This window comes from Sturnus vulgaris, chromosome 1, assembly GCF_052056855.1.
Source record: "Sturnus vulgaris isolate bStuVul1 chromosome 1, bStuVul1.hap1, whole genome shotgun sequence".
Classification (NCBI taxonomy): domain Eukaryota; kingdom Metazoa; phylum Chordata; class Aves; order Passeriformes; family Sturnidae; genus Sturnus; species Sturnus vulgaris.
In genome coordinates this window covers 34196779-34223429 of record NC_142243.1, presented here as the reverse complement: position 1 = coordinate 34223429, position 26651 = coordinate 34196779, and the positions used below count along the sequence as shown (strand labels likewise).

The window sequence follows — 26651 nt, the reverse complement described above, 5'->3', positions numbered from 1 at the left end:
ACCCAGAATACGGGAAAATCAATTAAAAATTTGACATTAGAAGATATGATATAAACATATGGTTTAACTGCTCAGACTTTTTTTTTTAAGCAACATATCAAGGATCAGCGCATAGAGAAATAACAAAATGAGAACTCCACATTACAGGATAAAATGTTTACCAACTGAAAGTGTATCATAGCCAAACCTTGCTATTCACCAAAAACAAAAAACCTGAAAACTCGTCAGGTTTTGATAGATTTCCTCTTAGATGGAGGATTACATATTTTTCATTTGTGCTCTTTCCTGAGAAAAAAGGCCATTAAATAAAAAGAGTTATTCTGAATGATGTGTTTAATATTTAGTATATTTTGTCTCACCCAAAGGACCTTCATTTTATGACTTAAAGAATGCAATATTAAAATGGAGTTTTATGTGCTTCCTCATTAACTTCCGACTCTTACCTGAAGAAGAAAAAATAATTGAAGATACGCCATTGGAACAAAAACATGATTTCCAAATGCAATGAACATCGTGGGCATCCAGTCACACCTGCCACACTGACCATCAGTCCTTAGGACTATGTGAAAGGGAAAACCCTTACAGGTCCCTTTGGTATTTCAAATCATCAAAAGCCCAGACAGACAAAATAACAATTCACTGAAACTCCAGGGAATAAAGGCACCAAAGAGAAGATTTAACTCTCTGTTTAACTCTCTAGGTCACTAGGGTTCCACAAAAAAAGCTCTTTCTTGAAAGATTAGAAATGCTGTTAAAAGTGAAGAGTTATTGTTAATCTGTCACTGGTGAAAAAACAAGTTTTTTTCAATCGTCTTCCACGGACATCTAGTCTCCAATCCTGCAATCATCTAGCTACATGAATTTACATGCCCTCCTTTAATATTCCTCAGTTTTACAAACCTTGCAAGATTTCTTCAGCCACAGTAACTTGTAGTTCGTTTTACCAGGAAAAGAGATGACGAAAGTACAGCACAACGCATTGCTGGCCCTGAAACCTGCACCGGGCGAGGACAAAGATATACTGGAAAAAATAAAGTTGCAAAAGCCTTTTCTGCACCAACCCCCTTTCTTTTAATTGTGAGAAAGGCGTCATGTCTGTGTTAGAAATGACAGAAAGCTTTTTATAGAGGCTCCTGATATCAACTCAAACCCCTGAAGTTACATGAGGATACAGACTTCAATTATCTACAGGGTATGTTCAAATTAAATATACTCTGTCACAATGAATTCACTTGCACTGTTACTGCTGTGATTTCTGCAGAAAATTGCAGCTAAGCTCAAAAGCTAGAATAGCACTTTCAGGTTGAATAAAATTATTAAATTCACTAACAAATTGTACTTCATAAATCTTAGAAGTGGAGAAGAACAGAATATCTGGAAAAGCAGAAAGTTTTAGCATCTCTTAACATTCTAGTTTGAAATGCCATATTAATCTGCAATTCATCTAGTTATTTTTAAAATGTAATTGTCTTGAAAACCTGATAATGTCCTTATTGTTTATTTGGACAGTATAATTAAGAAATTAAATCATATTGACTTAAACTGAATTACTATTTTTAATTTCAGCCACTAAGTCAACAAGCTTGTTATTCACATAAATCTGGTTACCATTATAGTTCACCTGCATGAAGTACACCAATGACACAAAAGAAACCTTAAATCTGTCAGTTTTTATTCATTTCCTGCTCTATTAAAAACAATTCAATACTCCAACTCACTCTTCTTTTATGTCTTCTTTCCTAGATTTTTCCTAACTGATTTTAACATCTAGTTAGAAACCTGACCATCAATATCAATATATTAATGAAAAACAGAACTAACACTGGTATTTCAAAGCTATCTTAAAGACTGATTAGATTCAGTAATAAATTAACTGGGTAGGAATGCTGTTTTCAAGGGAAAATACGGTATTCTACAGGAAAGTATGGGACTTTTTGTTTTGTTTTCCAAGGGGATTAGCTCTTCCAGCCAGGAAGTTTTTACCACACGTCCAGATTCTGTGATTTGCTCTGCATCCAACAGCAGTGCAAAAATCATCTTTGACATTTACAGAAGCGTCAGGCAGAGCTCTTTAAAAGGACAAAGCTTGTCTTGATTACAGGAAAGGAGTTTGCAAACAAGGTGAATGCATAACAATAAAGAAGGTGCCAGTGGCGTAGTGAGAACAGGGCTGTGCACTCTAAGGCTGCACTTTTAGAAACTTCATAAATTTGAACATCCTTCTCTGAGCCTTTTAGCTCAAGACAAATATAAGTCTGAGTCAGTGTCACTCCAGAAAATTTTGTCGGTGAAGAGTCATATACAGATCCTCAGTCTTCATCTTCTAGTCAGTAATAAATTATTAATTTTGCAATAATAAAATAACTGAGCATGCATGATTTTACATGCAATAGTAGTGACAGCATATTGGATAGTCATTAGTTAATGAACAAACATGAATGCAGGATAAGGTATACAGAGAGTTCACTGAAAAAAAGGCATTAATGTGCCATTACTTTTACAGAGGGAACAGCCTTTGCTAGCTAAGTTCCTGTAAAACATACATGTGAGCTCACAGGGATATTAGCAGATGGGTCCCTCACATGGTTATGGACAAAGCTTGTCTCCTAGCTTTGCAAAATGTGCTGAAAATTACCATGGGGGGCTCAAAAGTTTTATTTGCTTTGGTTTAATTCCATTACTTTTTTAAAAATTAAAAAAAGCAGGGGAGGAAAGGTACTTTTAAAAAGCTGAATAATTTGGAAATACATCAGAGATGGATTTTCTCATAGGATTTTAAAATTCTCTTGCAATTCTTCACTATAAGCAAAAACTTCAGATGCTTAGTCGAGGAGAGGAAAAGATCCCTTTAGCTGTTTATAAACTGAAAACATACTTGGCTGTATTTTGGCTAACATTTCAGCCAAAAAAATGGCTGTTTTTCATTCTTACTGTTTTATCTTTGCATGTTTATCAGGCACCTACTAAAACTTGAGTGCCTGTCACTTACAGCACGATGAGAAAGTTAGGAAACTGTGCACCTTGAAGCACAGAGTAATTCAGAGTCCCCATTTAGAGAGTTACGTCAAGTGCATGAATTCTTTATTTCTCCACTCAAGGTGGACACAAGCAGGCACAAGATATGCTTTAGATGACATTATGTTCTTATCTCACTTTTTAATTTTCTTATTGCTTTTTGCTCATCAAAATTCTTCCTGCTTCCACCCCCTGCACAGACAGCCCATGCTGCTGCCATCATTTCCCAGGGCAGGCCCAGTTTCAGTCAGAGGGCACCTCAGAGGGTCACCTTGTCCAACCTCCTGCTCCAGCCAGGACTGAATGCACTATCAGACCAGGCTGCTGGGGGCCTTTTTTTAGACAAAGTGTGAAAATCTACAGTAGCAGAGGCTGGCTCCAGCCAGTTGCTGTGCAGTTCTCCTGATGGAACCTTTCTTTCTCTAGGTCTCCTGGAATTTTCTCTCACTGAAACTTGTGTCTTTTGTCTTCTGTCTTCACACCGCAACTGTCTGCTCTGTAACTACCCTGTAAGTAGCTGAAGGCTGCAATTAGATCCCCTGGTAGCCATCTCTTCAGAGTAAATAAACCAAGTTCCCCCAGTCTCTGCTTCTGTGGCTCCTCTCTCCCTGGGGAAGATGTCCATAATGCCATCTGTCCTCTGTGCAACTGACCCACCTTCCACTCACTTCACTGCAGACCCACACAAGAACATATGTGCAATTTTGTGGTGCCCATTGGTTTGGATTTATTCAACAGTCCAAGCACATTTCACCCAAAACTTCCCCAAACTTTGGTTGGGTGCAGAAATTTTGTATTGCCCTCACAACAGAGATCTTTCCAAGTCCTCTAGGGATTGTTTGGGCAAACTCAAATATCTGACCTCAAGCCAATCAGTTAATTATTATATGTAATGTTTGTCCTATTTGATAATTACTCTGCATAAGAAACATGGTGGTGCAGATGTGCTGCTGCAATTCAGCACTCCTGTGCTCAGTGCTACATGGAGAAGCCACAGACCCTTCCTACATCCAGCTCAATCTGATCTGCACTCCAAAACATCCTGTTACTGGAGCACTGCATCTTCAAAACAAGTCTCCCTGACAAAAAGAACTGTCTGTTAAGGGGGGAAAAAAGAAAGAGGTATTAGAGTTGCAGCTGGCTGTGCTTTCAGTCAAGAACTTGTCCTGGGCAAAACCAGGTGAGACCAAAGTTTAAAACTCTGGAATGTAACATGTGCAGATGCCAGAGTATTATTGCCTGTTTTATCATTTGTTACTCGTCACACTTTCTGGGCATTTAGCCACAGAAACAAATCAGAAATAACAGAACTGCTTAGAAGCAGCACTAAATATCATAAAAAACCAGAATAATAAACATAATAAACAGAAAATGAAATGTACAAAGCTTAATCATCTTTCAGTTCAGTGCATAGCAAATAAAAAACATTATTTTTCAAGACCTTTCTTAAATAACAAAAAAGGTATTTGTCAGGAAAAAAAAAATCCCAATTTCTCTTGAAAAAATTGTTGTCAAAAGCTCAAATTTTAATAATTACTGAGCCTTGTTGGAAATTTTTCAATCAGCTGCATTTGCTTTTCTTAGAAGACCTTTATAAATTCATGCTTTTCCAACTATCTCAATACTCTTTTTTCCCCCCCATAACATTCACTTATTTTTGCATGTTTTTATAAATGTTGCTGGTAAGGTTTTCTACTTTTCCTAAAGTATGTACTGCAGGTTCCTTATAGGGCACTACAAAGTCGTGTCAAAATAGTTTAAATTAAATGAAAAAAATGGCTTAATTAATTACTAAACATTAGAATATCTACTGAATTGCAGTAGCTGGGAAAAGTTCCATACTGCACAAGATTAGCAAGTAAAATCCAAACCGAACTTAGTGATGCACAGCAATGTTCCCCATTAACTGTTGCTTAAATTTTTGCCCTAAATTTGATTTCTCATCCTTAAAGAAAAACTTGAAATGTGAAGGAGAGCTGAGGGGTGCTAATAGAGTGTCAATTTCCAAAAGAAAGAAACCATCAATCAAATTTATATACCAATATCACCACCTTAAGTTGTGCGACTTGGAATCTTATTCAGGTGATAAATTCTTTCTGGTATGATTGCTTAGGAATAGCAGAAGTTAATTTTGCCTTGCAGTCTCAAAGATGGGGACAAACACACACACACACCCCCTACATACACAAATAGATCCACACATATAGAGATCTTGTGTGCCAATCTGCACTTAGTGCAACACAGCCCCCTTTCATAACATGAATGGCCACAGAAGATACTTGCCAACAATGGATTCCAATGGCAAGGAATCTGGTCATTCAGGCAAACTGTAAAATGAGCCTTAATTTAGTGTTTATATTGATTTTTCAGTCAATCTTATTTCTACATGAGTTTTTTAAAGAAACTTACTACTTATTGAAAGTATATCAGAAAACTGAAAAGTATTCAGAGCAATGAGAATTCCTGCAGTTCTGTGATACAAGAGAAATAGAGCTCACGTCCTTAGCTGCAATGAAAGAAAAGTTCATTTTGACCTGGAAACCAAATGATAACAAAGAACACAGTACTGGAACTTTTCTGACATGATCCTGAGTTGCCTTAAACTGAGGTCAAGGAAGAATCTGGTCTAGTACATTTTTTCTGTTCTGGTTTGTAAGACTTCATTTGGAAAAAACTAGCTCATGTTAAATCTGACATATAAAATTACTGGTGCTGATGGGCTTTTCCAGTGTGGTAAAACATTCAACTGACCTTATTTTTGACAGAGCTAGTGATAATGAATTTTTATTATTGTAATTATTATTTTTCTTCTGCTAATGGGCACAGATTTATTGATCTGTAGAAAATAGTGCCCATCTGAAGCACACTGCCCATATTCTTTATGGTCATGGAGCAGCACAAGTGTTACAGTTACCTGCAGTAAAACTCTCCATGTTGTTATTTACACTAATACACCTTGTACTTATACTAATACAGAGCTTTAATATATTTGACTAATGGCTGCAATTTTCAACACTTCAGTGCTCTTGAATTAAAGATATGATGTAAAAATAAAGACCACCACAGAATAAGAGCTTGTGCTGATCTGAGAGACTTTAATTCTCACTCTCAATTAGTAATTTTTATCAAGAGAATGGCTAGTTTAATTATAATGTACAGAAATCTTTCAGTCAATTAGAAGTTGTATGTTTTCAATGGAGATACTCACTTTAACACTGGAAACATCAGGCCATAAAATAAAGAATGGAAGTGAGGATGGAAGAAACAGTGTTGTGTTAAGCAAATGATACTTTCCTGGCTCTGTCAGGATTCAAAAGACCTAAAAAGCAAAATGTGTGTCACTGGGACTGAAAAATAATTCATGCTATTTGACAATATAGGCTTTAAAAATGTGTTTGGAGGAAGTCGAGAGGGAGCAAGCACCACAACACAAAAATTCCATGCCACATTTAAAAACAAACACAAGCACCCACGTAGAGAGGAAATCACACATTAATAGAGATCCAAGGTTCATCAGTCTCTGGGATCACTGTGGCTGAACAAGTAGTTTTTCAAGAGGGCACATTCCAAAGCTAGAGATGTTGAAAAATACGTGGGTGCTCAAAGGATTGAAAAGAGGATAGTTCCACAGATTTTATCCCAAGCCCATCAACTCAGCTCTCCCATTCACTGCAATAAGCTTTGGATCAAGCTCAACATCCAAATGTAGTCCTCACTCACTAAAATTGGCTGGCCACACTGGAAACTGTTTTTGGAAACCCCACCCATAAACAGAGCATTTGGGGAGAGTACGGTAGTAAGCAACAAATAATTTGTCTCTTTGCCAAGACTAGGGGTTGTGTCTCTTATTTGTTCACCCTCTGAGACAATAAAACGAGGGCTATAGTAAGGTAATATCTCTGAAGCGATCTAAGACAGAATGCCACATGAATGAGAAATAAGAGGATAAGGGTTCCTCCAATTTTGAAGTCAAAAGTGGAAGAAATGACTAAGCAACAGGGTACAGAGAGCCACTAGTAGATGGATGCAGTGTTTCCAACAGCTCTTTGCTCTGGGATCTTGTAAGTAGGAAGAAGAACAGAAAGGAAATACAAACCTGAGTGTGGAAAGAGAGTTCCACTGTGGGAATTGCCACATCATCTAGGTGGAAGACAAAGATATGCAAGTCCATTTGCAGGAGAAAGAGAGCATAAACAGAGTTAAGTGGATATTAATGATCGCTAAACAAGGATGGCAAGCCTGCTCTGAACTTACAAATCACATCCGCATTAATACCAAATGAGTTCATTAAGATTAACATTATTATGATGAGTATCAAAGGGATTAAAAGAGATTATGGTAAATAAGAGAGTCAGATAGGAATGAGATGTAATTACCTTCCTATCTGATTTATCTGTAGCTGCAGAGAAAGACCCAGCATTCACTTCACACTGGAGGAACCTAACTCACATTTTGATCTGAGGTGCAATTTTCAGCAAAGCTGATCTCAACAGTTTGGGCTGAACACGGCCCAGGCATGTGCAGGACGAACAAAAGAAGGGTGGGAAAGTGAGAGAACAGAGAGATGGGGAAGGGCACAGGAGGCAGCTTTGCCCCAGCATCCCCACCCAAGTGCAGGAAACAACTTGGTCTTCCTGCCTGCTGCGTCCAGAACTTGACGAGTGGCCAGCCCTGCCACCACCTCTGTCCACCACCTGACCTGCTCTGATCCCAGCACACATGACACCAGCTCTGAAAGCTTCACGGAGCTTCACAAACATCAACCAAGTCTTCCAAAAAGGTTTAAAGGAGAAGTCTCAAGTTGGAGCTAGGAAAACGGAGGAATTCAGGAGCAGGGGGATCACATTCAGTGAAATAAAAACAAGCCGTCTGATATTTACCTCTTGCTTTTGTACCTCAACCACAGAGCCGATTCTTTTTTGCATGCAGAGACCAGCTAAGGAGCACCAAATTATGGCTTAGAATCACACAGCTTATGGAGCGGATATTCTGCCAATGCACACATCCAGCAATGCAGGCGGAAATGTTACTTGGGATCTTGGTGGGGAAAATTTACTGGGACTGGTCCAGCTGGGCTCTGCTAGGAGCAGATTGCCTTTCTTCACAAGCCGACCACGCACAGTTGGCTCTCCAGCGCAAACATCACTCCCAAGCTCTGGTGTGTTTGGCCTCTGGTTTGTTTGACAGGTTACATGTGCTTCTGAATATATCTTCTGATGCTCATTTTCAGAGCACTGTTAACATTTCTCTTGGCTGCTGTTTAAAAATTAGGTCCCTAAAGATATCATCCTTCAATAAGTAAATCCTCTTGCCTAAAGACCTGTCTTCAAATGTGTGGAACTTGATTGTCAGGGCTATTGACCTCTGACCATGAAGCTGCAAGTCCACTGGCAAGCCTGCACATTGGGTCCCAGCAACTAGCAGCAGAGGAATCCAAATGGCCATCTACTTTCCTTTTTTTGTTGTTGTCCAAAAAGGACATGCATTTCAAAAGCACCTGTCAAGCACAACCAGAGCTGCCTGACTCTCATCTGGAAAGTTATACTTCATTAATTACATGTTTTGTTGCTTCAACAACCAATATGCATACACACACACACACACACACCTGTGTGTGTATGCGTACGGAATTCACAACTGCAGCTTTTTGAAAGAAGCTTTTACAGCTGCTTTTCCTGTGGTGCTGTGTTGAAATCAGTGAAGCAGCAGCAGTAAATTCTAACTTGGAGTTGCAGTGTGCTTCTGAAAGGCAAGAAGGATTTACATCTTTACACCCTCTACCTAACTTCACCGAGCATGAATCAGCAGGGTGGGGAATTTGTGGAAGTTTGAGTACACAGCAGAGTCATCAGTCAGTCCGCACTGTCCAGAGCACCAAGACGTTCTCTTCTGCTGCCCTTCCAGACAGGTGACATGTCAATAGCTGGTACTAGACAAGTGAGACTCTGATCCCCTGTGGAATGCAATCCGATACCCAAAGACTTTCAGGCCACGCTGCACAGTGTATTTTACATGTGTTTTTATAAAAGAAATAGCAGGAATGCATTTCTGCAGAGGAAAGATGGAGTGTGACAGTCTGTTATCCTCTGCCCAGCATCTTGCCAGCATGGCTAGACACTATCCTAGGACAACACTGACGGACTTTTCCTGAACAAAATCTCCAGCCAGAAAAGGCAGGAAGGGAAAGAGTGAAGACAAGTCCATCCCAGCATCTAAAGCGGGCAGGCAAAGGGAAGAATCTACTATGCTTTATTCTGATGGTCTGTGGAGCTGCACTTCCCAACATTTCTAGGAGAAAGTATGAGTCAGAAATCCTACGGGAACTCCTGCAGCAGCACAGCTCCCTGCTCAACCCACACCTCCTCAAGAGAGCACTGCGCAATCCAGTCCATATGGTATCTCTGCACTGCAACACGGGCCGGGTGCGGCCCAGCAATGGGCTCTCCGAGGATACACGCTTGGCCCTGAGCAACTGCTTGTGCTTGAGCAGCTGGCCAAGGAGCTTGAAAACCAGGGCACTTAGGGAAAACCTGTGAATATCGTGCAGGAACATAACAGGTCGATATAAGATGGCTTTGCAGAGGGCTACCAGAGGAGCTGGCCACGGGCTCTTGTCGTGTTCAAAAGGAGAGGGGGACGTTTTGCCATCAACCACAGAACAGTATTCTTATTTTGCTCAGGCCCCAATACAGGTTGTTAAAAAAAAGTAAAAAGTCACTAAACCCTCAAAAGCATGCTTTAGGGTATCTTTAGTTAACCAAGCAAATCTATAGTTCACTGCAATTCCAGTGGGTACCAACACAGTGCTTCCCTGAGAGACAAAAATCCCCTTTGAAAGAGGCACTTCTGAGAGTCATACCTTAAGAGCAGACAACTCTTGACACAGAAACCTGATGCAGAGCTCCTCCGAGCAGAACGGGTATCCTCAGGACACCAACACACACCTGATAGCTCGCATTCATCCCACATCTAAACAAAACCAATGCCCGAGCACAGGCTGAGTGTTAAACTCTGTGGCCCACCCTAAGAGCAAAGTAGTCCCAGAGAACTCGGGGAAGAGGTACCTTTCCTTCCTCCACACCAGACCTAGAGACTGTTAGCTATGTGGAAAAAAGACTAAAAGTCTGTAGGGAGACTGACAGACTTAAATGAGACAAGCACAGTGCTCTGTCCTGCAAAGGAAATCCGTGTAGGCAGGTGCCCCAAGACCCCGCTATAGTTCTAGAGAGCAGAACCGTGACAGGAGGGGATCTGCTGTGCGGGGTCGGGACCCCGGTGATTCCAGCAAAGGTGAGACATCCACGAGCCAGGGGTAAGCTGAGGATCAGAATATGCTGGCAAGTGTTAGGGATGAAAAGCTGAGGCTCGTTGAGATGAGCTCTGCAAACTGCCTCCCTTAAACGCTTTATTTTCTACAGCGGATTTCCAACAGTAGAAGCTTTTACTCGCTCTGCTAGGCAGAGGCTGAACTGCTTTCTTCAAACAGTTTCAAATTCGCCAGCCACGCTCGAAGAACCACCCCTTTTCGCCTTTCCCTTTTCTTTTTGCACTCTCCGGGCTTTTCGTGAAAGCGACATCCAGTTTCAAGCCGTTTAAAAAATATCAAAAAACCCCGGTGGAAAATAATTCGCAGCTGTGATAATATCACATTTTTTAAAATACCGTAATATAGTTTTACTTTTAATAATAAAAGATAAAAAAGGGGAGTCTGCGAATAATTAGAGAGTGCAGTCTGAAGCCAGTTACAGTCACTGCAATTGATAATAAACTTAAAGCCCCTTGACAGCAGGTAAATGCTTTGCAACCCTGACCCCCTTCCTCTCACATTACTTAACAACCCTGCAGTTCCAGCATTACATCACCGTCCAAGCGATTGGCTCCCGCATTTTAACTCTCTCCCTGTCTCCTCCGATTAGAAACAACATAATGATGGAGGGGGGGGGACAGCAAACCACAACAAACTACCAAACTTCTCTCAAGTTTGCTGTGCTCCTTGTTTGGGTTTGGTTTGGTCGAAAAAACAGCTTCTGCTCATAAGAGCTGGGGTTACACGCACCAGAAAACAAACTCTGTAGAAGTGGAAAAGAGTGGGAAAGGGGGACTCGGGAGGGGAGGAGGAGAGAAGGAGGAAGGCGAGGAGGGGGGGAAACTATATAGAAATCAGAAAAGGAAAAGAAAATTAAAAACAAACCTCATGGACATCACTGAGCCTGAATTCCCTGCTGAGGTGCAGAACATGAGAGCCCTGGAATGAGTGTATGTAGAACTTGAGCCAAAGCTTAACTAGCCCGAGTGAGTCATATCCTTCCCATTTGATTCCCGTCCAAGCGATGATGTAATGCCCTGGCCCTCTCCCTCGCTCCCGCTCGCTGCACTACCTCCCTCCTCCCCTTTTCTCCTTTTTAGCTCAGTGCTGGTGAAGTCACCATTTAAATCTGGCAGCGCTGAAGCAAAAACTTCAATGTAACCAAAACAGCCCCAGGCCAAGTTCCAGACGTACTGAGACTCGGTGGTGCAATTGCCATTGGAAACGAGTAAACAGAGAGAAACAGTGCTGCCTGTGAAGGGCCTGCGCAGCTGCCTGCCGGAGCGCAGGAAAGCCCTGGGACCAGGAGCGGGGCTGACAGGATTGCCTGGGGACCACCACAAGATCCCGCATCGCTGCCGAACCGATCCCGCATCCCGCCCCGCGGTCCGCGCTTCGGGAAGAGCTGGAGCCTGGGCTGAGGAGGGCAGCGGAGGAGCCGGGGAGCAGCGGGTGTGTGTGTGTGGGTCTGCGGGATGGAGAGCGCTCCTTTCCACGCTCTGCCTCAGACCGGGATTTCTCCGCCTCAGCAGAGCGCAGCTGGAATGGAGCCCCGGGTTTTTGAAGGAAAACGACCCGGCTGTTCCTTGCACTGTACGCAAACACACAGGTGCAAGGCACCTTCTTTCCCCACAACAGAAAAAAAGTACCAGAAAAGCCATACGGCACAGCAAGCTTACAACCAACTCACTGCTGTGCTGCTCTCACTGCCTTTCCGGTGTTTCCCTCACAAGTCTGTTTTTTTTAGAGAATGCTTCTAAATGGAACTTATAATAAACTTTCACTCACGCAAGGATAAGCTATTGTGGTGCAAAGTGCTCTGCCTCATCGAAGTGCTCCCGATGTTAAATGCTACAGCGGCTGTGGCTGAAATACCTCTCATGTCCTCCCCCACAGAGGCTTTCTCACTGTTCATCACTCCCGATTGACTGTAGCCAATGCAGTACCAAGCAGCTGGTCCACAAAAGAATGCAAAGCCTAAGTAATAATAATCATAATCATAATAAATGAAAATGTCTCAGCACGCGGAGCATCCCTGAGAAATTCAAAGACTAATAGTTTCAACATTAAACTGCAGATGTAAGTATTAATGGCACGTGAAACACCGTAGAGGTATTTAAAAGTGTCTCCTTTCTTTATAGATCAAGAGCTCTTTCACAAAGCCACTTCGCCTCATATCTCTGAGTGAAACTCAATTTTCCAACATTCAGTGGATGCACTTATGCCCCTCAAATTTAGAAAACAGTAGGAAAATAGCAAAGTCAGTGTGCTTCCTTTTCTTTCTTACAATGATGTGAGTTTATGGAAAATCAATTTCTATTGCCTACCAGCATTTTGCCACACTGGGGTTTTTTTGGGGTGAGTTCTTTAATTGATCACATCAGCAGTGCAACAGAGATTATTATAAATTATTGTAAAGTACCAAAGTCTCCTCCTGAGACTACTCTTACAGTTTTAAATTATTTTTAGAATATATTTCTATGGATCAACACTATTAGCTTCTGTCACAGTTTGATCTTGAATTCAAGTAGATTCAGTCATGAATTCAAATTATTTTTTTGTTTAAGATATATATGATTTTTACAGTCAGAATGAGAGTAGGAGAAAACTAAGAGTTTGTCCTGTTCAATTAAAAAAAACAACACAGTTCTCCACAGCAACCTGACCTGCTGGATGACATCCTCAATTGATACTGATGCTGCAGCCACTCAGAGTGACACCTTTATCAAGCAAGGCAGCTCTGAATTAGAGGTGATCAGCCATAATTATTACTGGCGCCACTGAAGCCTGTGGCTTGACAGCATCAGATGTGGTTGTTATAAAGTTTGGTCCATTGTGTCAATGGCCTGTATAACTCATTTATGTCTGAATTACCAGCTATTGATTTTTTGTCTTCTGTCATGTAATAAAATAAAAGTTAGATCATTCCTAAAGCCCTCTTTTTAATTCTAGCCTTGCTGGTAGTTTCATTTTAAGCTTCTCCCACTTCTCCCTCTCCATTTAAAAAAATGAAACTTCCACCCCTTTTTCTGTGCATGTCCAAGAGGTCATCTTCCCTCCTTCCTTCTTTTTATTTTTTCTTACATTGGCACTGCTGGATTACCTAGGTTCTGCTCATTCAGTTATCCACTGACATTGTTGTAAACTTTGTCATGGGCCCCGGACAGATCCCTGTCTCAGAACACAGGAATGTGGCTACAACTGAGGCACAGCTTTAAATCCCCAGGTCCAGCTTTGCAAAGAAGGAAGCTGCCACCTAAAGAGAAAAAGGATTACCCTGAGCAACTCAGGTTACCATGGGGCTGCTTGTGCATATGCATCCATTCCTGCAGTCTTTGGGCCTCTTCTTACTCTTCTGAAAAACCCACACTTCTACCACTGTAGATATTCAGAGCAAAATGCAACCAAAAAGATGATGCAGGAGCTGCAGTTCATTGTCCTCCTGAAGCTTTGAGCACTTGTTTGGCAAGTCTTCTCTTTCCAAAAGAAAATTTTGTTCAGCAGAAAAAATAGCAGATCCATTGCCCATCTTGAGCATCTTAACCATAATATCAAAGAAGTGACTGTGTGTGCATGGCAAATGGCCCTTCTATTTATTATTACTTTCGTAGACACAAACTCCGAAGAATTAAACTGCTTTCAAAACAGTGTCTTATACGAGATATTTCCAGGAGTGAGAGCATTTTCTGAAATGAACAAGAAAGATTAAAGCAGTCTGAACTGCATTTCTAAATTGCATCTTTACACTGAAGTCTTATTTCAAGAAATAAACTGTTTTAAAACAGACATCATGTTCCAAAGGAGTTAAAAATTTATTTGTTCTTGCTGATGGGAAAACAAAAAGTTCTTTCCAGGCAGGTATTTCCAAAGCCTATTGATTTTTTCTTCCCCCTAACAGGAAGCACTGTTTTTCCCTTTTCCTTCCTGTGACAGACCAGTTAATGATAAAGAATGTCCTGTGCTCAGAGGAAATTCCACTTGCATGCAAGAGCTCCCTCTTTATCTGTTTACTCGTCTGTCTTTTCATTCTCCCCCCCATTCCAACCCCAGCCTTAAATTTCCATGTTCATCAAGAATAGGGCTGTTATGATGAGACTTATGGGATGTTTTAATTCTAATGGGAGCCTTCTTCAAACTAGGGCCCTGGCCAGGACAGTTATGACTCCAGCTTAGCTGTCTAGTTCAGGAATTCTTGCAACACCCTCCCTGCAGAATGTTTCATCCTTGGGGAAAGGGTGGTGGGGCACACCACAGATGTTTGGTGTAACTGAAACTTGACAAAAATCACTGCTGCTGCTGAAAGTTTCCAGTCTCGACAACCAGAAAGCTCTGACTTTTGAGAGCCCAAACGTCAGAGTGCACTGGGATTATCCCAAATGCGTATTGTAAAAAGGAACTGGGTGTACTGCACTTGAGATTGTGGATGGACAAATCACAGGTCCTACACGCATTTTAGGTGAGTGTGTCTCATCCAGCCCTTGGCACTGACTTTTGCCTATGTCAATAAGTGGCCCAAAGCATCAGCAAAGACCCTGTGGATAAAAGCAGCATAACCTGATTACTTTTTTCCTCCACTGCTTGGCACTTAAAGAGGCTTGATTAAGAAAATATTCTGTAATAATGGTCCTGCACTCAGGAAAGTCTCATTTTCATTCTGACATTATTTTTCATTTCTAACCCAAGAGCCTTACAGTCCCTGTGGAATTAAAGAGGCCAGATAATTTCAGGGTTAAATAAGCTTTAATGACTATCACATGTATGGAACCTTAAACCCAGTATTAAAAATTATTTTTTTAAAGTGGCATCTCTTCCTTTTTTAATTTAAAATAACCATCCAGGTGGTTTCCTAAGGATTTCTTTGCAAATTGCTTCCAGTGAACCTTTTCAGTTACAGACCACTGCAAACCCATGTGGTGGTATTCAGCATTTGGTTCAACTTGGGTGTCCCATGTTTTTGTAGTGGACAGAGGGACTGTCTGCACAAATGTCTGCACAAGGGAGGCTGTCTGGGCAGGCTAGCTGCCACCAGCAAGGACATAAAAATGTAAATATCCACAGTTTCAGAAGAAACTAAAGGAAAGCAGTGCTAAGAGTGGATTCTTCAAGTTGCTTATAAGAAAATGGGAAAATAAGATGTTCCCAAGTCACTTTGATTCTTCAGAAAAAGACATTCTTTGCTTCAGAAGACTCAGATCAAAGAGCTCAGTATTGAGCTGTATCAAAGGTTTTCCTATGAACTCTTCAAATTGCAATTAAATAAAATATCTGGAAATATCCTTTGTGAGAACTGCCCCAGATTTTTTGAACATAAACACTCTAAGACACTTGACTGGACGAAGCCTAAATGAAACCGGGAACAAAGATCTTGCACTCTCACACGCTTGCTCAAACGTGCTGCTGCATTAGAAACACCTTACTGAAAATATTTAAGGAAGAAGAACTGCCAAAGTTTGGGTCCAACTTCTCTGGACACAGAAATATGCAATGGGCATGATGGCCAGTAGACTTCCCTAAATAATTTTGGCAATGAAACTTCAAGAATTATCTCAAGGAAAAACTTTCCCACTAACAGTTCTAAGCACGTTAAAGCCACTGGGGATCCTATGGGGGTTTGTGTTGGGAACATTCAACTATTAGGAAATAGAATAGCCTACTTTTCACTCACCAGATAGCCATGGGGCCAGTGGCAAGTGGCTGACCTGGAAGTGAAGAGCTTTGTATCCAGTTACATATCACTGAGTCATGCAGTGGGAGCAGCCTCCTCTTTTATTGGAGCTGTAAACCACAAATACCCAAGACAAATAATGTAGCAATTTATATAAAACAATTAATAACGTCTTACATTTCAGCAGAACCTTTTACCCTGAAAGATCCCAAAGCATCTTGCAGGCCAGCCATTGAAATTCACGTGGTGCAATTACCCCAAACACAGGAGATTGCAGCCAGCCAGCCAACAGCACGGGAGTGCAGAGGGGAGTTGTTGACTAAAGACAGAGGCAAACAGCTGCAATTACGTAAAAAAAAAAAAAATCATGTAATCTTTAATATGCATGCATAATGAATAGGAGGTTCCTTTCTCCCACTGCAATTCTAATTAACAGATAATTAGTATGTACTGGTCAAAATGTGGAGCCACTGCTCTTTTTACACTTGTTCAAAGGAGTTTTGCCATACATCTACACTAAATATTGCGACCCTAGGTCTCAAATATCATGTCAAAGATATTAAGATATCTTTAAAGATATAAAGACTTAATCTTTAGTCAAAACTCTACAGGCTTTGTCTTGGACGTAGTGAAAACTTTATCTCATACAGCTGCATCTGAAAGATTGTAATAGGAGAAAGGATCTGGTTTTGATGGTCTTTCTTCATTTTACTTCCAGCAGACAAAAAACTGGGCTGAAATAGTAAAATTTGCATTAAAAGAGCAAACTTATATGCTGTAATTAAAAATATGTGCTCTGAAGTACAGTATGGTAAGCACTGAAAAATAAATAGTACCACTCTAAAACAAATATTAGCACTGAACCAAATTTTATTCTTCCCCTAAACTGTCATCCCCATGCATTTTTGTTAGCTCTCATCTTTATTTTTCAGCATGACAGCAATAATTAATGTTCTAATGAAACTTTTTTTTAAAATAGGCAAGTATCTGGAACTCAGTTCCAACTGGAAAAGGAGAGTGCTCAGACTCAGATCAACCTCATTACAGCAGGACAAATTCATAGTGCTATTTGATAAGAACATACACAAGATAACTTGTTTTTAAAGATACGCCCTCTTTTGTTAGCAATCCAGCTGATAGTACAATATTTATTCCTTGAAAATGAACAGCTATAACAGTCCACTAGGAAATTTTTCTGGACTCTTGCTGAATAAACTGACTTAAGTTTTGGAGTTCCATGAATTACAAGTAGCCAAGTAATTCTGTTGATCCTCACACACAGGCTTTACAGCATTCAATCACTATCAGGATGATGAAAAGTCATGATCCAGGGGGTACCATTTTCAACTTGGCTTTATCCAAGAATCTGAAATTAATTTATATCCAGAAGCCTGACACCTAAATGCCAGCCTCTTCTTGTGCAAATTAGAATTTTTTAATGTTTCTTAAAAATCACACAGGTCTGCAGCACAGAAACTGAGATGCAGCCACAACCAAGGGCCAGCTTGCAATTCCCTATTTGCAGTGACTCTCTTTGAAACATAATGTCATGTAAATTTTCCAGCGTCAAAAGTCAGCCATAAAAATTAAAATTCTGTAGTTGGTAATACAAAGCTATTGCATGGCAAGATATTTTAAAAGGGAATAATTAATGGATTTTCCTTTTTATTTTTTTTAATAGGACCTAATGAGAAAATCTCATTTCAGTTTCCATCATGGGAACTTCTACAGCCACAGACTCATTATCTGATAGATCCTTTCTGAAATCAAGTGAGGTCCATCTGTACCCACTTAGAGTTTTAGGATTTACATACTTGTTTGGTCTTCCAATGCTTTTCTTCTGAAAAAGTATGGCTATCTATTAAATCCAAACATATTACAACCAAACAGATCTCTTGCAGACACTCAGATAAATCCTTTCAGGACTGACTGGAAAGCATCACAGTTACACCACTAGTTTTACTGCGATGATAAATGAAAGAGAAATAATTTCTAACTTCACTTTCACATTCTGTGGTGCAGGATGCTGCTTTAGTTTCAACATCAGTTTCTACGAATCAAAGCATACAGCTTTTCCATTCTTGCGTAAAAAACCCAAACAAACTCCGGAATAAAAAAGTATCTGTACAAAACATGCATGTACTCTGAAGTACACAGTGAGTACATACACATTCCACACACACTGTTTCTACTAGATTTACACAGTCTTCTGCTTGGATATCCTCTAACTCTAGCTTGTTCCTGCTGCTGTACAAACCCAAATGGTTCTGCTTGTCCTTAGTGACAGCAGCCCAAATGAGGCACTTCTGTAAATTCTGTATTGGAAAAAGTGCACCAGATGGAAAAATGATCCACAGGTCAATTTAAAGAAAAAGAAACAACAAACTAAATTTTAAACTTGTTTAAAGTGAAAAAATATATTTATTATGAAAACAGGATAAACAGATTAAAACAATGATGACTAACTCATCTGAGAAGCTGCAGAATTCACTAACAACCCAATAATGTAAGAGAACATTTCTGTGATTATAAGTGAATAGCCTTGATGCAAGAGAACCAGCCTTTCAGTTGGTTTTCCTTCTTAGCTGGGATCTGTCCATCAGTTTTTAACCTTCCAAAACCTTAGCTTTTACTCTTTCTTTCTTTCTTTCTTGTCTACCCAAAACTTTCCCTTTCTTTCCTCTTTTCGGGTAGCATGAATTTAATTTCTTAGGATTTAGAATTTTTCTACTGTCTTCATTCTTTATGTTCAAGCTTTTGTGTGTTAATTATTCTGCATGGAATGCCAACCTGAGCTTAGCTTGAAAACACTTCAGGGCTTATATATTCTTGTAATTGCTTCATAACCGGAACATATGTCTCACCACCCTGCACGTCAATAGTTGCAACATCATTTTCTCTGGCTTTTACCAATGTAATTGTACCTTTCATATCTGCCCAGATTCCTGCTGCAAGGACCTTTTTCCCAGCCCTTTCTGCTGAACATGTCAATCCTCTCTGTGTATCCCTTAATCACCTAAGTTTTCCTTTCCTGCAACCTTCGCCCACCTTCCCTAACATGTTTTCATCAGTGTTAAAAGTTAGCTCCAGATCAATTCACCATGCCATCTAATACTTCCCATCCCCTCTGGAAAGTAATTTTTGTGGTGCAGTGTTATTTACAAGTACTAGTTCCTAGGAAATGAGCAAATCATCACAGAAGCTTGCTGCCACTCCATGACCATCCATGAGCCCTCCTCCTACACAGACATTTCCAGATGATGAGCTTCCAGCTTCTTCTTCTGCTTCTAGAAATTTTTATTAGTCCCCCCAGGCACAGCCTTGCATTTTTTAATACTGAATTTCATTCCATTGCCATTACTTCAGTACTCAAAGCTCATCCATGTTTTTTGGGTTGGTTTTTCTTTTTTGTATTCTTTAGTATGATATCCAGGTCCGTCTCGGTATTGCCAATGTCTCCAAAGCCTGCGTCACCAGCAGGACTTGATATAGTTTCCCTACCATCATTAATGACAGCATAGCACTAAACCAAATCAGGAGCATAGTGGACACCGTGTAGCCCCACAAGCAGCCTCCCCTGACCTGTCCCTTTCCCTTTCAACACCACACAGTTCTCTCCCCTCCAGCAAACCTCATTTAAAGCACAATGAGTGAAACCTACCTGTCCTATTTCTTAGGACAGACTCCTCCACATTAGCTGCAGTTGTCGAGCAGTCTGCAGCTGTCAGCAGCTTTTACTGAGTGGGAATTCGTCAGAGTGAATAACAGTGCAGGACAAAGTTTACCCTTGCTTACAGGTTCACTCTCAGCCCTGCCTGAAATTCCTCTTGGCTGACAAAGTGCAATAAGCAATTTTTTGTGAAAATTTAAAGAGGAAAAATGTTTTAATTACAACAGAGATAAGTAGTTGCATTAATACTACTAGAATATTTAAGCAGTATTTCAGATGTCTGCTGGCACTCAGCACATTTTAGAGAGGAATTTTACATCTGTGCTCCACAGACCTGAGAAGCTGCCTGCACTGCATACCATTTTGCTCCAGTTATGCTTGTTATTAGGCAGTGTCATTATGTACAATTTTCAGTGTTCCTAAAAGGGATTTCAGTAATGTCACAGGAAAAAATGGATGGTTTGTTTACTTGATTAATGTCGTGATCTGTGATTACAAATCTGTCTACTGTTGCTTTCACAGGAAATTATTTCAAGAACTTCACTTCTGGGTGTTGCTTAACATCCAGCACTGACTCCACTATAAACTCATACACATGATTTATCTGGTGGCCAGCATGTGTGGGAGGAAAGATCTAGGAGTCTGACAAAACTCTTCACTCCCTCTAACTTTCAGGCCATCAGATGTAGAAATCTAAATTATTACACTCCTAAGCCTGTTTGTAAATCCTCAGCCAACACAAACAATTAATATTGAGCTAAGTGGGTGCAAAATGAAAGTGATTAGGCATGTCTTTTTTAAAAAAAATTATATGCACATATTTTACTAGCTTTAAATATTAAACCAGCTTATTACATCATACCAACACAGTAAAAATTACTCCGAGGTAACCTAGGAAACTGTTTTTACTAAATAACAACTGAGTCCCTTCATTTAATCTCAGCTCACAGAGCACACAAGTCGGGCTGAGTCTCCCTTCCCTGCGATCCCATGCCGTTTGCTCAGACCAGCTGGGATGCTCTTGCTGTCGGTTCATAGGGCAAAGCTCTGCAGAGACTGCAGCGAGGCTCTCCCAGATGAGGGGCCCTTGTCTGTTGGATGTGCTATTCTTGGTGGCTTGCCAGCAGCCCCAAATTTGGCAAGGTTCAGAGCACAAGCTACAGTTTGGTTGCTTGATTATCGTGAATGTTATTATTTTTATTGGTCAGTTAATATGTCTTCACTTTCTCATGTTTTTATTTTGCTTTGATTATCTGTTAGCTATTCTGTGTCTCCAGCCTACAGGGACATAAAGATGGGCAGCCCTCACAGGCATCACCTAACTTTTACCCAGAACAGCTTATAAGGTTCTTGGTCTTTTATATTTTGGAGTCAAGTCAGAAAATCTCTATTCAGTTGCATCTCATTCCTTAGCTGGTCAGCATTTCCATAGTGCTCAAACAAAAACATATTAAATACTTGCAAGTGCTGTAAAAGAAATGCAAGCTGCAGCTACCCAAAAGCAGCTCCATGGATTTAGTCAACCGAGAGCCAACCGGGTAAATACAAAGCAGAACCAGGATTAATTCTAGGTTGTGATTACTTTGATTTAACCTCCCTCAGTGCTGTGCTCGTAACACCCATATATAGGGGCATAGCTCTCACAAACACACACCTAAATAACAGGTATTATCATGCAGAAAGCATTATGCATATAAAAAAATGTGATTATGTAAAAAGACAAAGCTGAATTTTTTAAAATATGCAGGATGAATTATATGAAAACTTATATTGACAGCTTTGTCTTCGTTTTCATTCTATCATCTCCCTTTTTTTTGTTAATTTTTTAAACCTCCAAAACTTTCCCCTTTTAGGCTGAAACACAGCAGGCCTGGTCTTTGCCAGATAATGAATATTTTAAAAAATATTTCCTTAAACCGTTTTGTCTGTCTTTTATAAGGATAGCAGAAAGTGTAAAAAGTTGTTCAGTCATAAACCCTGGGAACAAAGTTGAACTTTGCCATGAAAGTAGTCCACTAAAAAAATGTTTAAAAGGGCGTTGATAAAAATTAGATTTTTATTTGGTGAAGCCCTTCAGAAGTTTTGTTGTGTTCAGGCCAATTATATTTTCCCCAAGTTTTCTCACTAAGCTTGAAATCATGCACCGAAGAAAAACAACTCCATTTTTCATTTCAGCTAACCTGGCTTCTATAAAAAATTTATAGAAAGAAAAAGGTCTGTAAAGTGCAGAGTGCTAGTGAATTTAGAAACAAGAACAGATGAGAGACAGGCTGATATACTGTCTGAAACACAGCTCATGAAAAAGAAATGTTTTCATATAAGAGCTTTCTGTTTTGTCTTCTTCACACATATATTTGATCTAACCTGTTGGCTCTCCTGGTCTATGATACCAATTTTATTCTTCCTGTTCTCACTTACTCGGCCTGCTCTAGGCTACATTTGTGACTTTTGTAGTTCTGCTCCTTCCACCGTCTCTTCCCTTGAAATAAGGGTTCCTTGAAGTCTCATTTTTCTTTTTCCTGAGCAAAACCTCCCAACATAGTTCACCAAAACACTGCTCTGGGTTTTCAAATCCCACCCAAGTCACGTCTTTTATATTGCCTCTCTGCATTGAGCTAATAAGAAGCAAAACCAGCACAAGGAAACATCTGAGTTATCTTCTCTGCCTAAACATATTTCCATTGAGCTAAGCTTTCTTTCCTGCATACAAATCTGCCTCTGGCTCAGTAGTCTTGCCTCTCACTCAGTAGCCTTGCAAACAAAATTATAGCATTTGAAAGCAGTCAGGCCCATTGTAACTTTGCAAACTGCTTTTTAAAAATGTTTTTTTTTTTTTTTTTAGCATGTGCCAGGTAGTGTTGTAGGCAGCAGGCAGAAAATGGACTGCAGGGTCATAGAAGGGAGGTAAATAGAATAAAATAATATTAATCCCTTTTTCATCAGAATGGTTTCAATGACTGATAGAATTCATTTGTTTTACAGTCTAAACTGTTGCTAAAAATGTTTTTCAAACATTTACCACAAGGTGCCAGCAGTTCTTTAATGCTTTTTTATTTTCAATTCCTGCTGAACACACTCAAAGCAGGGGTACAAAGAGGCAAAGACTGCAGACAGGGAAGTCATAAGGGGTATTAATGCCAGGATCAGAGACTGTTCACAGAAGACGAGACATATTTTAGGGAGTACCTACACTAGTACCTCTAAAAGAGACAAAAAAAAATAATGTTAAGTTTAGTAATTTGGACAGAGGTGTAAAGCATGCTGGCTTGTAGTTGCTGGGGTTCATCTGTACTTTTGAACCCTGACCAACTGCAATAGTCCACCCTACAGTGAGGATACTCAGCTACCAGTGTCTGTTTTGCCTAACTCTTATCCCCTGCAAAAGTTAGAGGGAGGGAGCAAATATCTCATACAATATAGCAGCATCCACTCTCTCAAGATTATAACTCTTCCTGATACTGGGAAGAGTTGCACAGTACTGCTGTAAGTTACCTACTGGGGGGGGGGGGCATGTTGCCTAGAGTGAGAAAATGAGGTGTGTTAATGCAAAGACATCTACCGTTTGTGAATGTATTAATAATAAAATATCAATAAGGACTTACTGCAGTCAAGTGGAATTGCACTCCAACTAATGTAAACTATACAGTGTTTGTCCCAGTACTCACTTTTATTAGCCTTAAACAACCATGTTGCTGAAATTTAGCAGCATTTAAGTATCAAAGCCAGACTTTCAACAGTTAAATCTGAATAATTCAGAACTGAAACAGCAGAACTTAAGAGAGGCTGCCTTCCTGCTCTGTTTTATTACATTTTCAATGACACAGCTATACGTGAATGGTTATTATAAAAATTACCTCAAAGTATACATGCATGTTATATACACTCCATTAAGTCTTAATATTTTATACATATGCAGCTCTTTCCACTCAGAAAGGCTCACAAAGCAATTTACAAACAATATATGCAGAACTAACTTGAGACATTTAATGCAATATGGTCTCCCTTCATAGAGATACATGACTAAACATCCCCAATGAGTAATATGGCCAGCAGCCATAACAGCCTCAGGCTGTGATCTGGTCTGCTCTCATAAGCTAAACAGGGTTGGTCTTGGCCAAATGCATTTGGGAGGCCTCCAAGGAAATCCCAGGGTGCTTCAGGAAGCAGAGCTGGTGATTCAGTAGGTGGCACACTTCCCCTGGAGTCAGCTCTGAACCAGCCACTCCAGCAGAAACCTCGGTAGGTGCAACACCATTAACCAAATGGGGTTTCAGGCAGGATCCTCAGCTGAGGTGGGTCATTTGTCACACTGTCATGATTTATTAGTGATGCTATGGATTCTGCAATTAAAAACAAAGGAATCATTGCTGCTGAGCAATCCTCTCTGCAGAGTTCCCTTAGTTTGAATAAGCTGAAAGAATTTATTTCTAGCTTTTTCAGTGGCAAACATTGTGTTTCAAATGGGAACCATCTGTAAGTGTTGCTGGACTTCTTGGTGTCCGCCAATAGGAAGAGAATTTTTTATTTCCTACCCAAATTTTTAAAGACAGGTGTATGAATCCTTTCCTTTGCTTCAGTAGGTCCCATTGGAAGTACCACACCCATTTTTAGGTACAGTTCCTAGCTAGAGAGGGCATCAGGCAGAGGAGAAACCTTTGGACAGCTGGAGAAATACATAGAAGTCTAGAAGATGACTAAGGATGCACTGAGCAATGTGGTTGTTGTATTGAAGACAAGGCAGAGGTGGACATAATGTGTTTTCAAATGCACAAGAGGCTGCTGAAGACAGAAAGAAGAAATAATATCCCTCTCCATTTCTATATTAAGTAGAATAAAAAATATAAGGAACTTTAGCTTTTGCATCAGGGAGGGTTTGGGGTTAGCCTGAAAGAAAAAAATGTCTCAAAGTGAATAGAGTTAAGCACAGCAATAGGATGTGTGCTCTGCATTTCTGGAGGTTGTCAAAAACACATTAAAGATATTTCTGTCAGAAATGATGTAGATGTTATTTAATCCTACTTTGGGCAGAGCGCTGGATGAACATTGAAGTCCCCTCCAGCCATATAGCTCAATGATTCCATAATTTTTATGAAAGCAAAATATTTATAGCTTTGGGATTACAGATTTCTTCCTATTTATATTAACTTTAAATCAATAATTCCACCCCACCAAAAAAAGCTGAAAACACATGACATTAAATAGGCTTTAAAACTGTGCTGTGATTTTAGGGGGATGACTGCAAAAATTACCCATTCTTAAGATTTCTAAGCAAATAACTTTTGTGATCTGACTCAACTGGCTTTTTTTTAACAAAGATGTAACCAGAGTTTTCCACCATTTTTGCCACAAAAAGTCACAGAGAAGATCTGAGTTTCACATCTAAGTCAATAAATAATGCCACAAATGACAAAACATTATTAATGCTTGTGGAAGTGTCAGATCCTTTTTTATTTGAAGAAGAAAAAGGGGAAAAGGAAGACATTTCCCAGTGTTTATGTAACACACCAACTTTTCCTGGAGTTTTTCTCATCAGTTGGGTACCTGTTTAGCTGCTGAGTTCAGGGCAGTTTGGATCATCCCCCTGGAGCATAAATTATGGTGCTGGTATTAGCTGATACCCCTTTCAGCTGCATTAAAAAACCTAAGGATGAACACACTCCCAGAAAATATATCGTTAAAGTCCTGGTTAAACTACCGTGAAACTATTCTTCTTTTCTCTGTTCCTGCTTTTTTGTTCTCTTTTGAACAAAGACAAAAAAAAGTATAAAGTTACTCAGTAATAAGGATGATCGGGGAAAAAGGCTTTTGCCAAGTTATTTTGTAGGGAAAGCCGTGTGGGTTGATTGCTGTCACATTGGAGGGAGATGAAGAGGCAGCATGTAAATGTAATAAGAAGAAAGGTTTAACACAGCCTGAATAGTACTGGCATGTGGCCCTGAGAAAAAACATGCTCTTGGGTCGGGATGCTGAGTACAGGGATCCAGGGCTGCAGAAGGGAAGACATCCTTGGTCCTTTGATTGCTCCCCACGCTCATGCAAAAAGGACCTAATTTCCTGCAATAAATACATACACTTCAGTATATTCCTGATCCCTTCAACAAGTCCTTTTCTAATTCCGAACTACAGCACAGCCTCTCTGGTTTTGCTTGGCAGCCCATGGCAGAGCAGAAATAAATCCTGAATGTCAGTACAATTTTTTTTTTAAAATAAACACAACCTTTAAATGAGATTTTCCTACGATTTAGGAAAACAGTTTCAAAATGCATATAGGACAACATGTATCTGTTAATCTCCTTTGTTTGTTTGCAGGCACGTAATCTTATTTGTTAGAAAAATAGCCCTGCAGGAGAAAGCATAGTTTATTCTTCAGTGAATGGCTCTTAACTAAGATTTACAGTACAGACAGATTACAAGTTTACTTTCTCCACAGAATGAAACAAAGAATGGTGCCCTACTAAACAAAATATTCAAACAGTTCAACAGCGTAAAGAAAGAAAAGTCTCTCTTCTTGGCTAGACAGTTTTGATACCTTAATGATTGTAACATTTTAACAGCTGTGGGAAAACCGACATTAAAAAAAGACTCAGCCCAGAAACATGGTCTGTGTACAACATCTTTGAGCTCTTATATTTTATTAGCAATTTGGATTCATTACTGTTTTAAGGAGGAAGGAAGGGAGGTAGATGTTTCTGAGAGCTGTTTCTCTAAATGTATTAACCAGAGATTTCCAAGCACGATTTAATATAACACAGCTCAATCCTCAAAAACTGGCAAAGGGGTGAGATGTCACCATTTATCCCTTCATTGAAATTCATGCTCTAACACAAGAGGTCAAAGCAGGTATTCGAGCAATCTTCCTTATGAAAATGAGATAACCTCCTTTAAACCCAAAGCCTGCTCTGATGCAGCTCCCCCCTCCCTTCCAGCCTGATGCCAGGCAGCAGCTCACGGGTACCACACTGTCACCTGCCTTTTGAATTATGATGCTCTGAAGG

At 40.0% G+C, this 26651-nt stretch overlaps 1 protein-coding gene across 3 annotated transcripts in view; it reads right to left on the bottom strand.

The window, feature by feature from the left end:
- CREB5 (cAMP responsive element binding protein 5) overlaps positions 1-26651 on the bottom strand; it is a 257254-nt gene that overhangs the window by 91362 nt on the left and 139241 nt on the right. The window contains exon 1 of one of the 3 annotated variants that reach the window (XM_088163534.1): positions 11207-11293. The exons of the other annotated variants lie outside the window; for them this stretch is intronic. Coding sequence (XP_088019660.1) covers positions 11207-11253 — 47 coding nt within the window. The 5' untranslated portion in view covers positions 11254-11293. Of the gene's footprint in view, positions 1-11206; positions 11294-26651 lie in introns of those variants that run through there. 3 annotated transcript variants of the gene reach the window in all.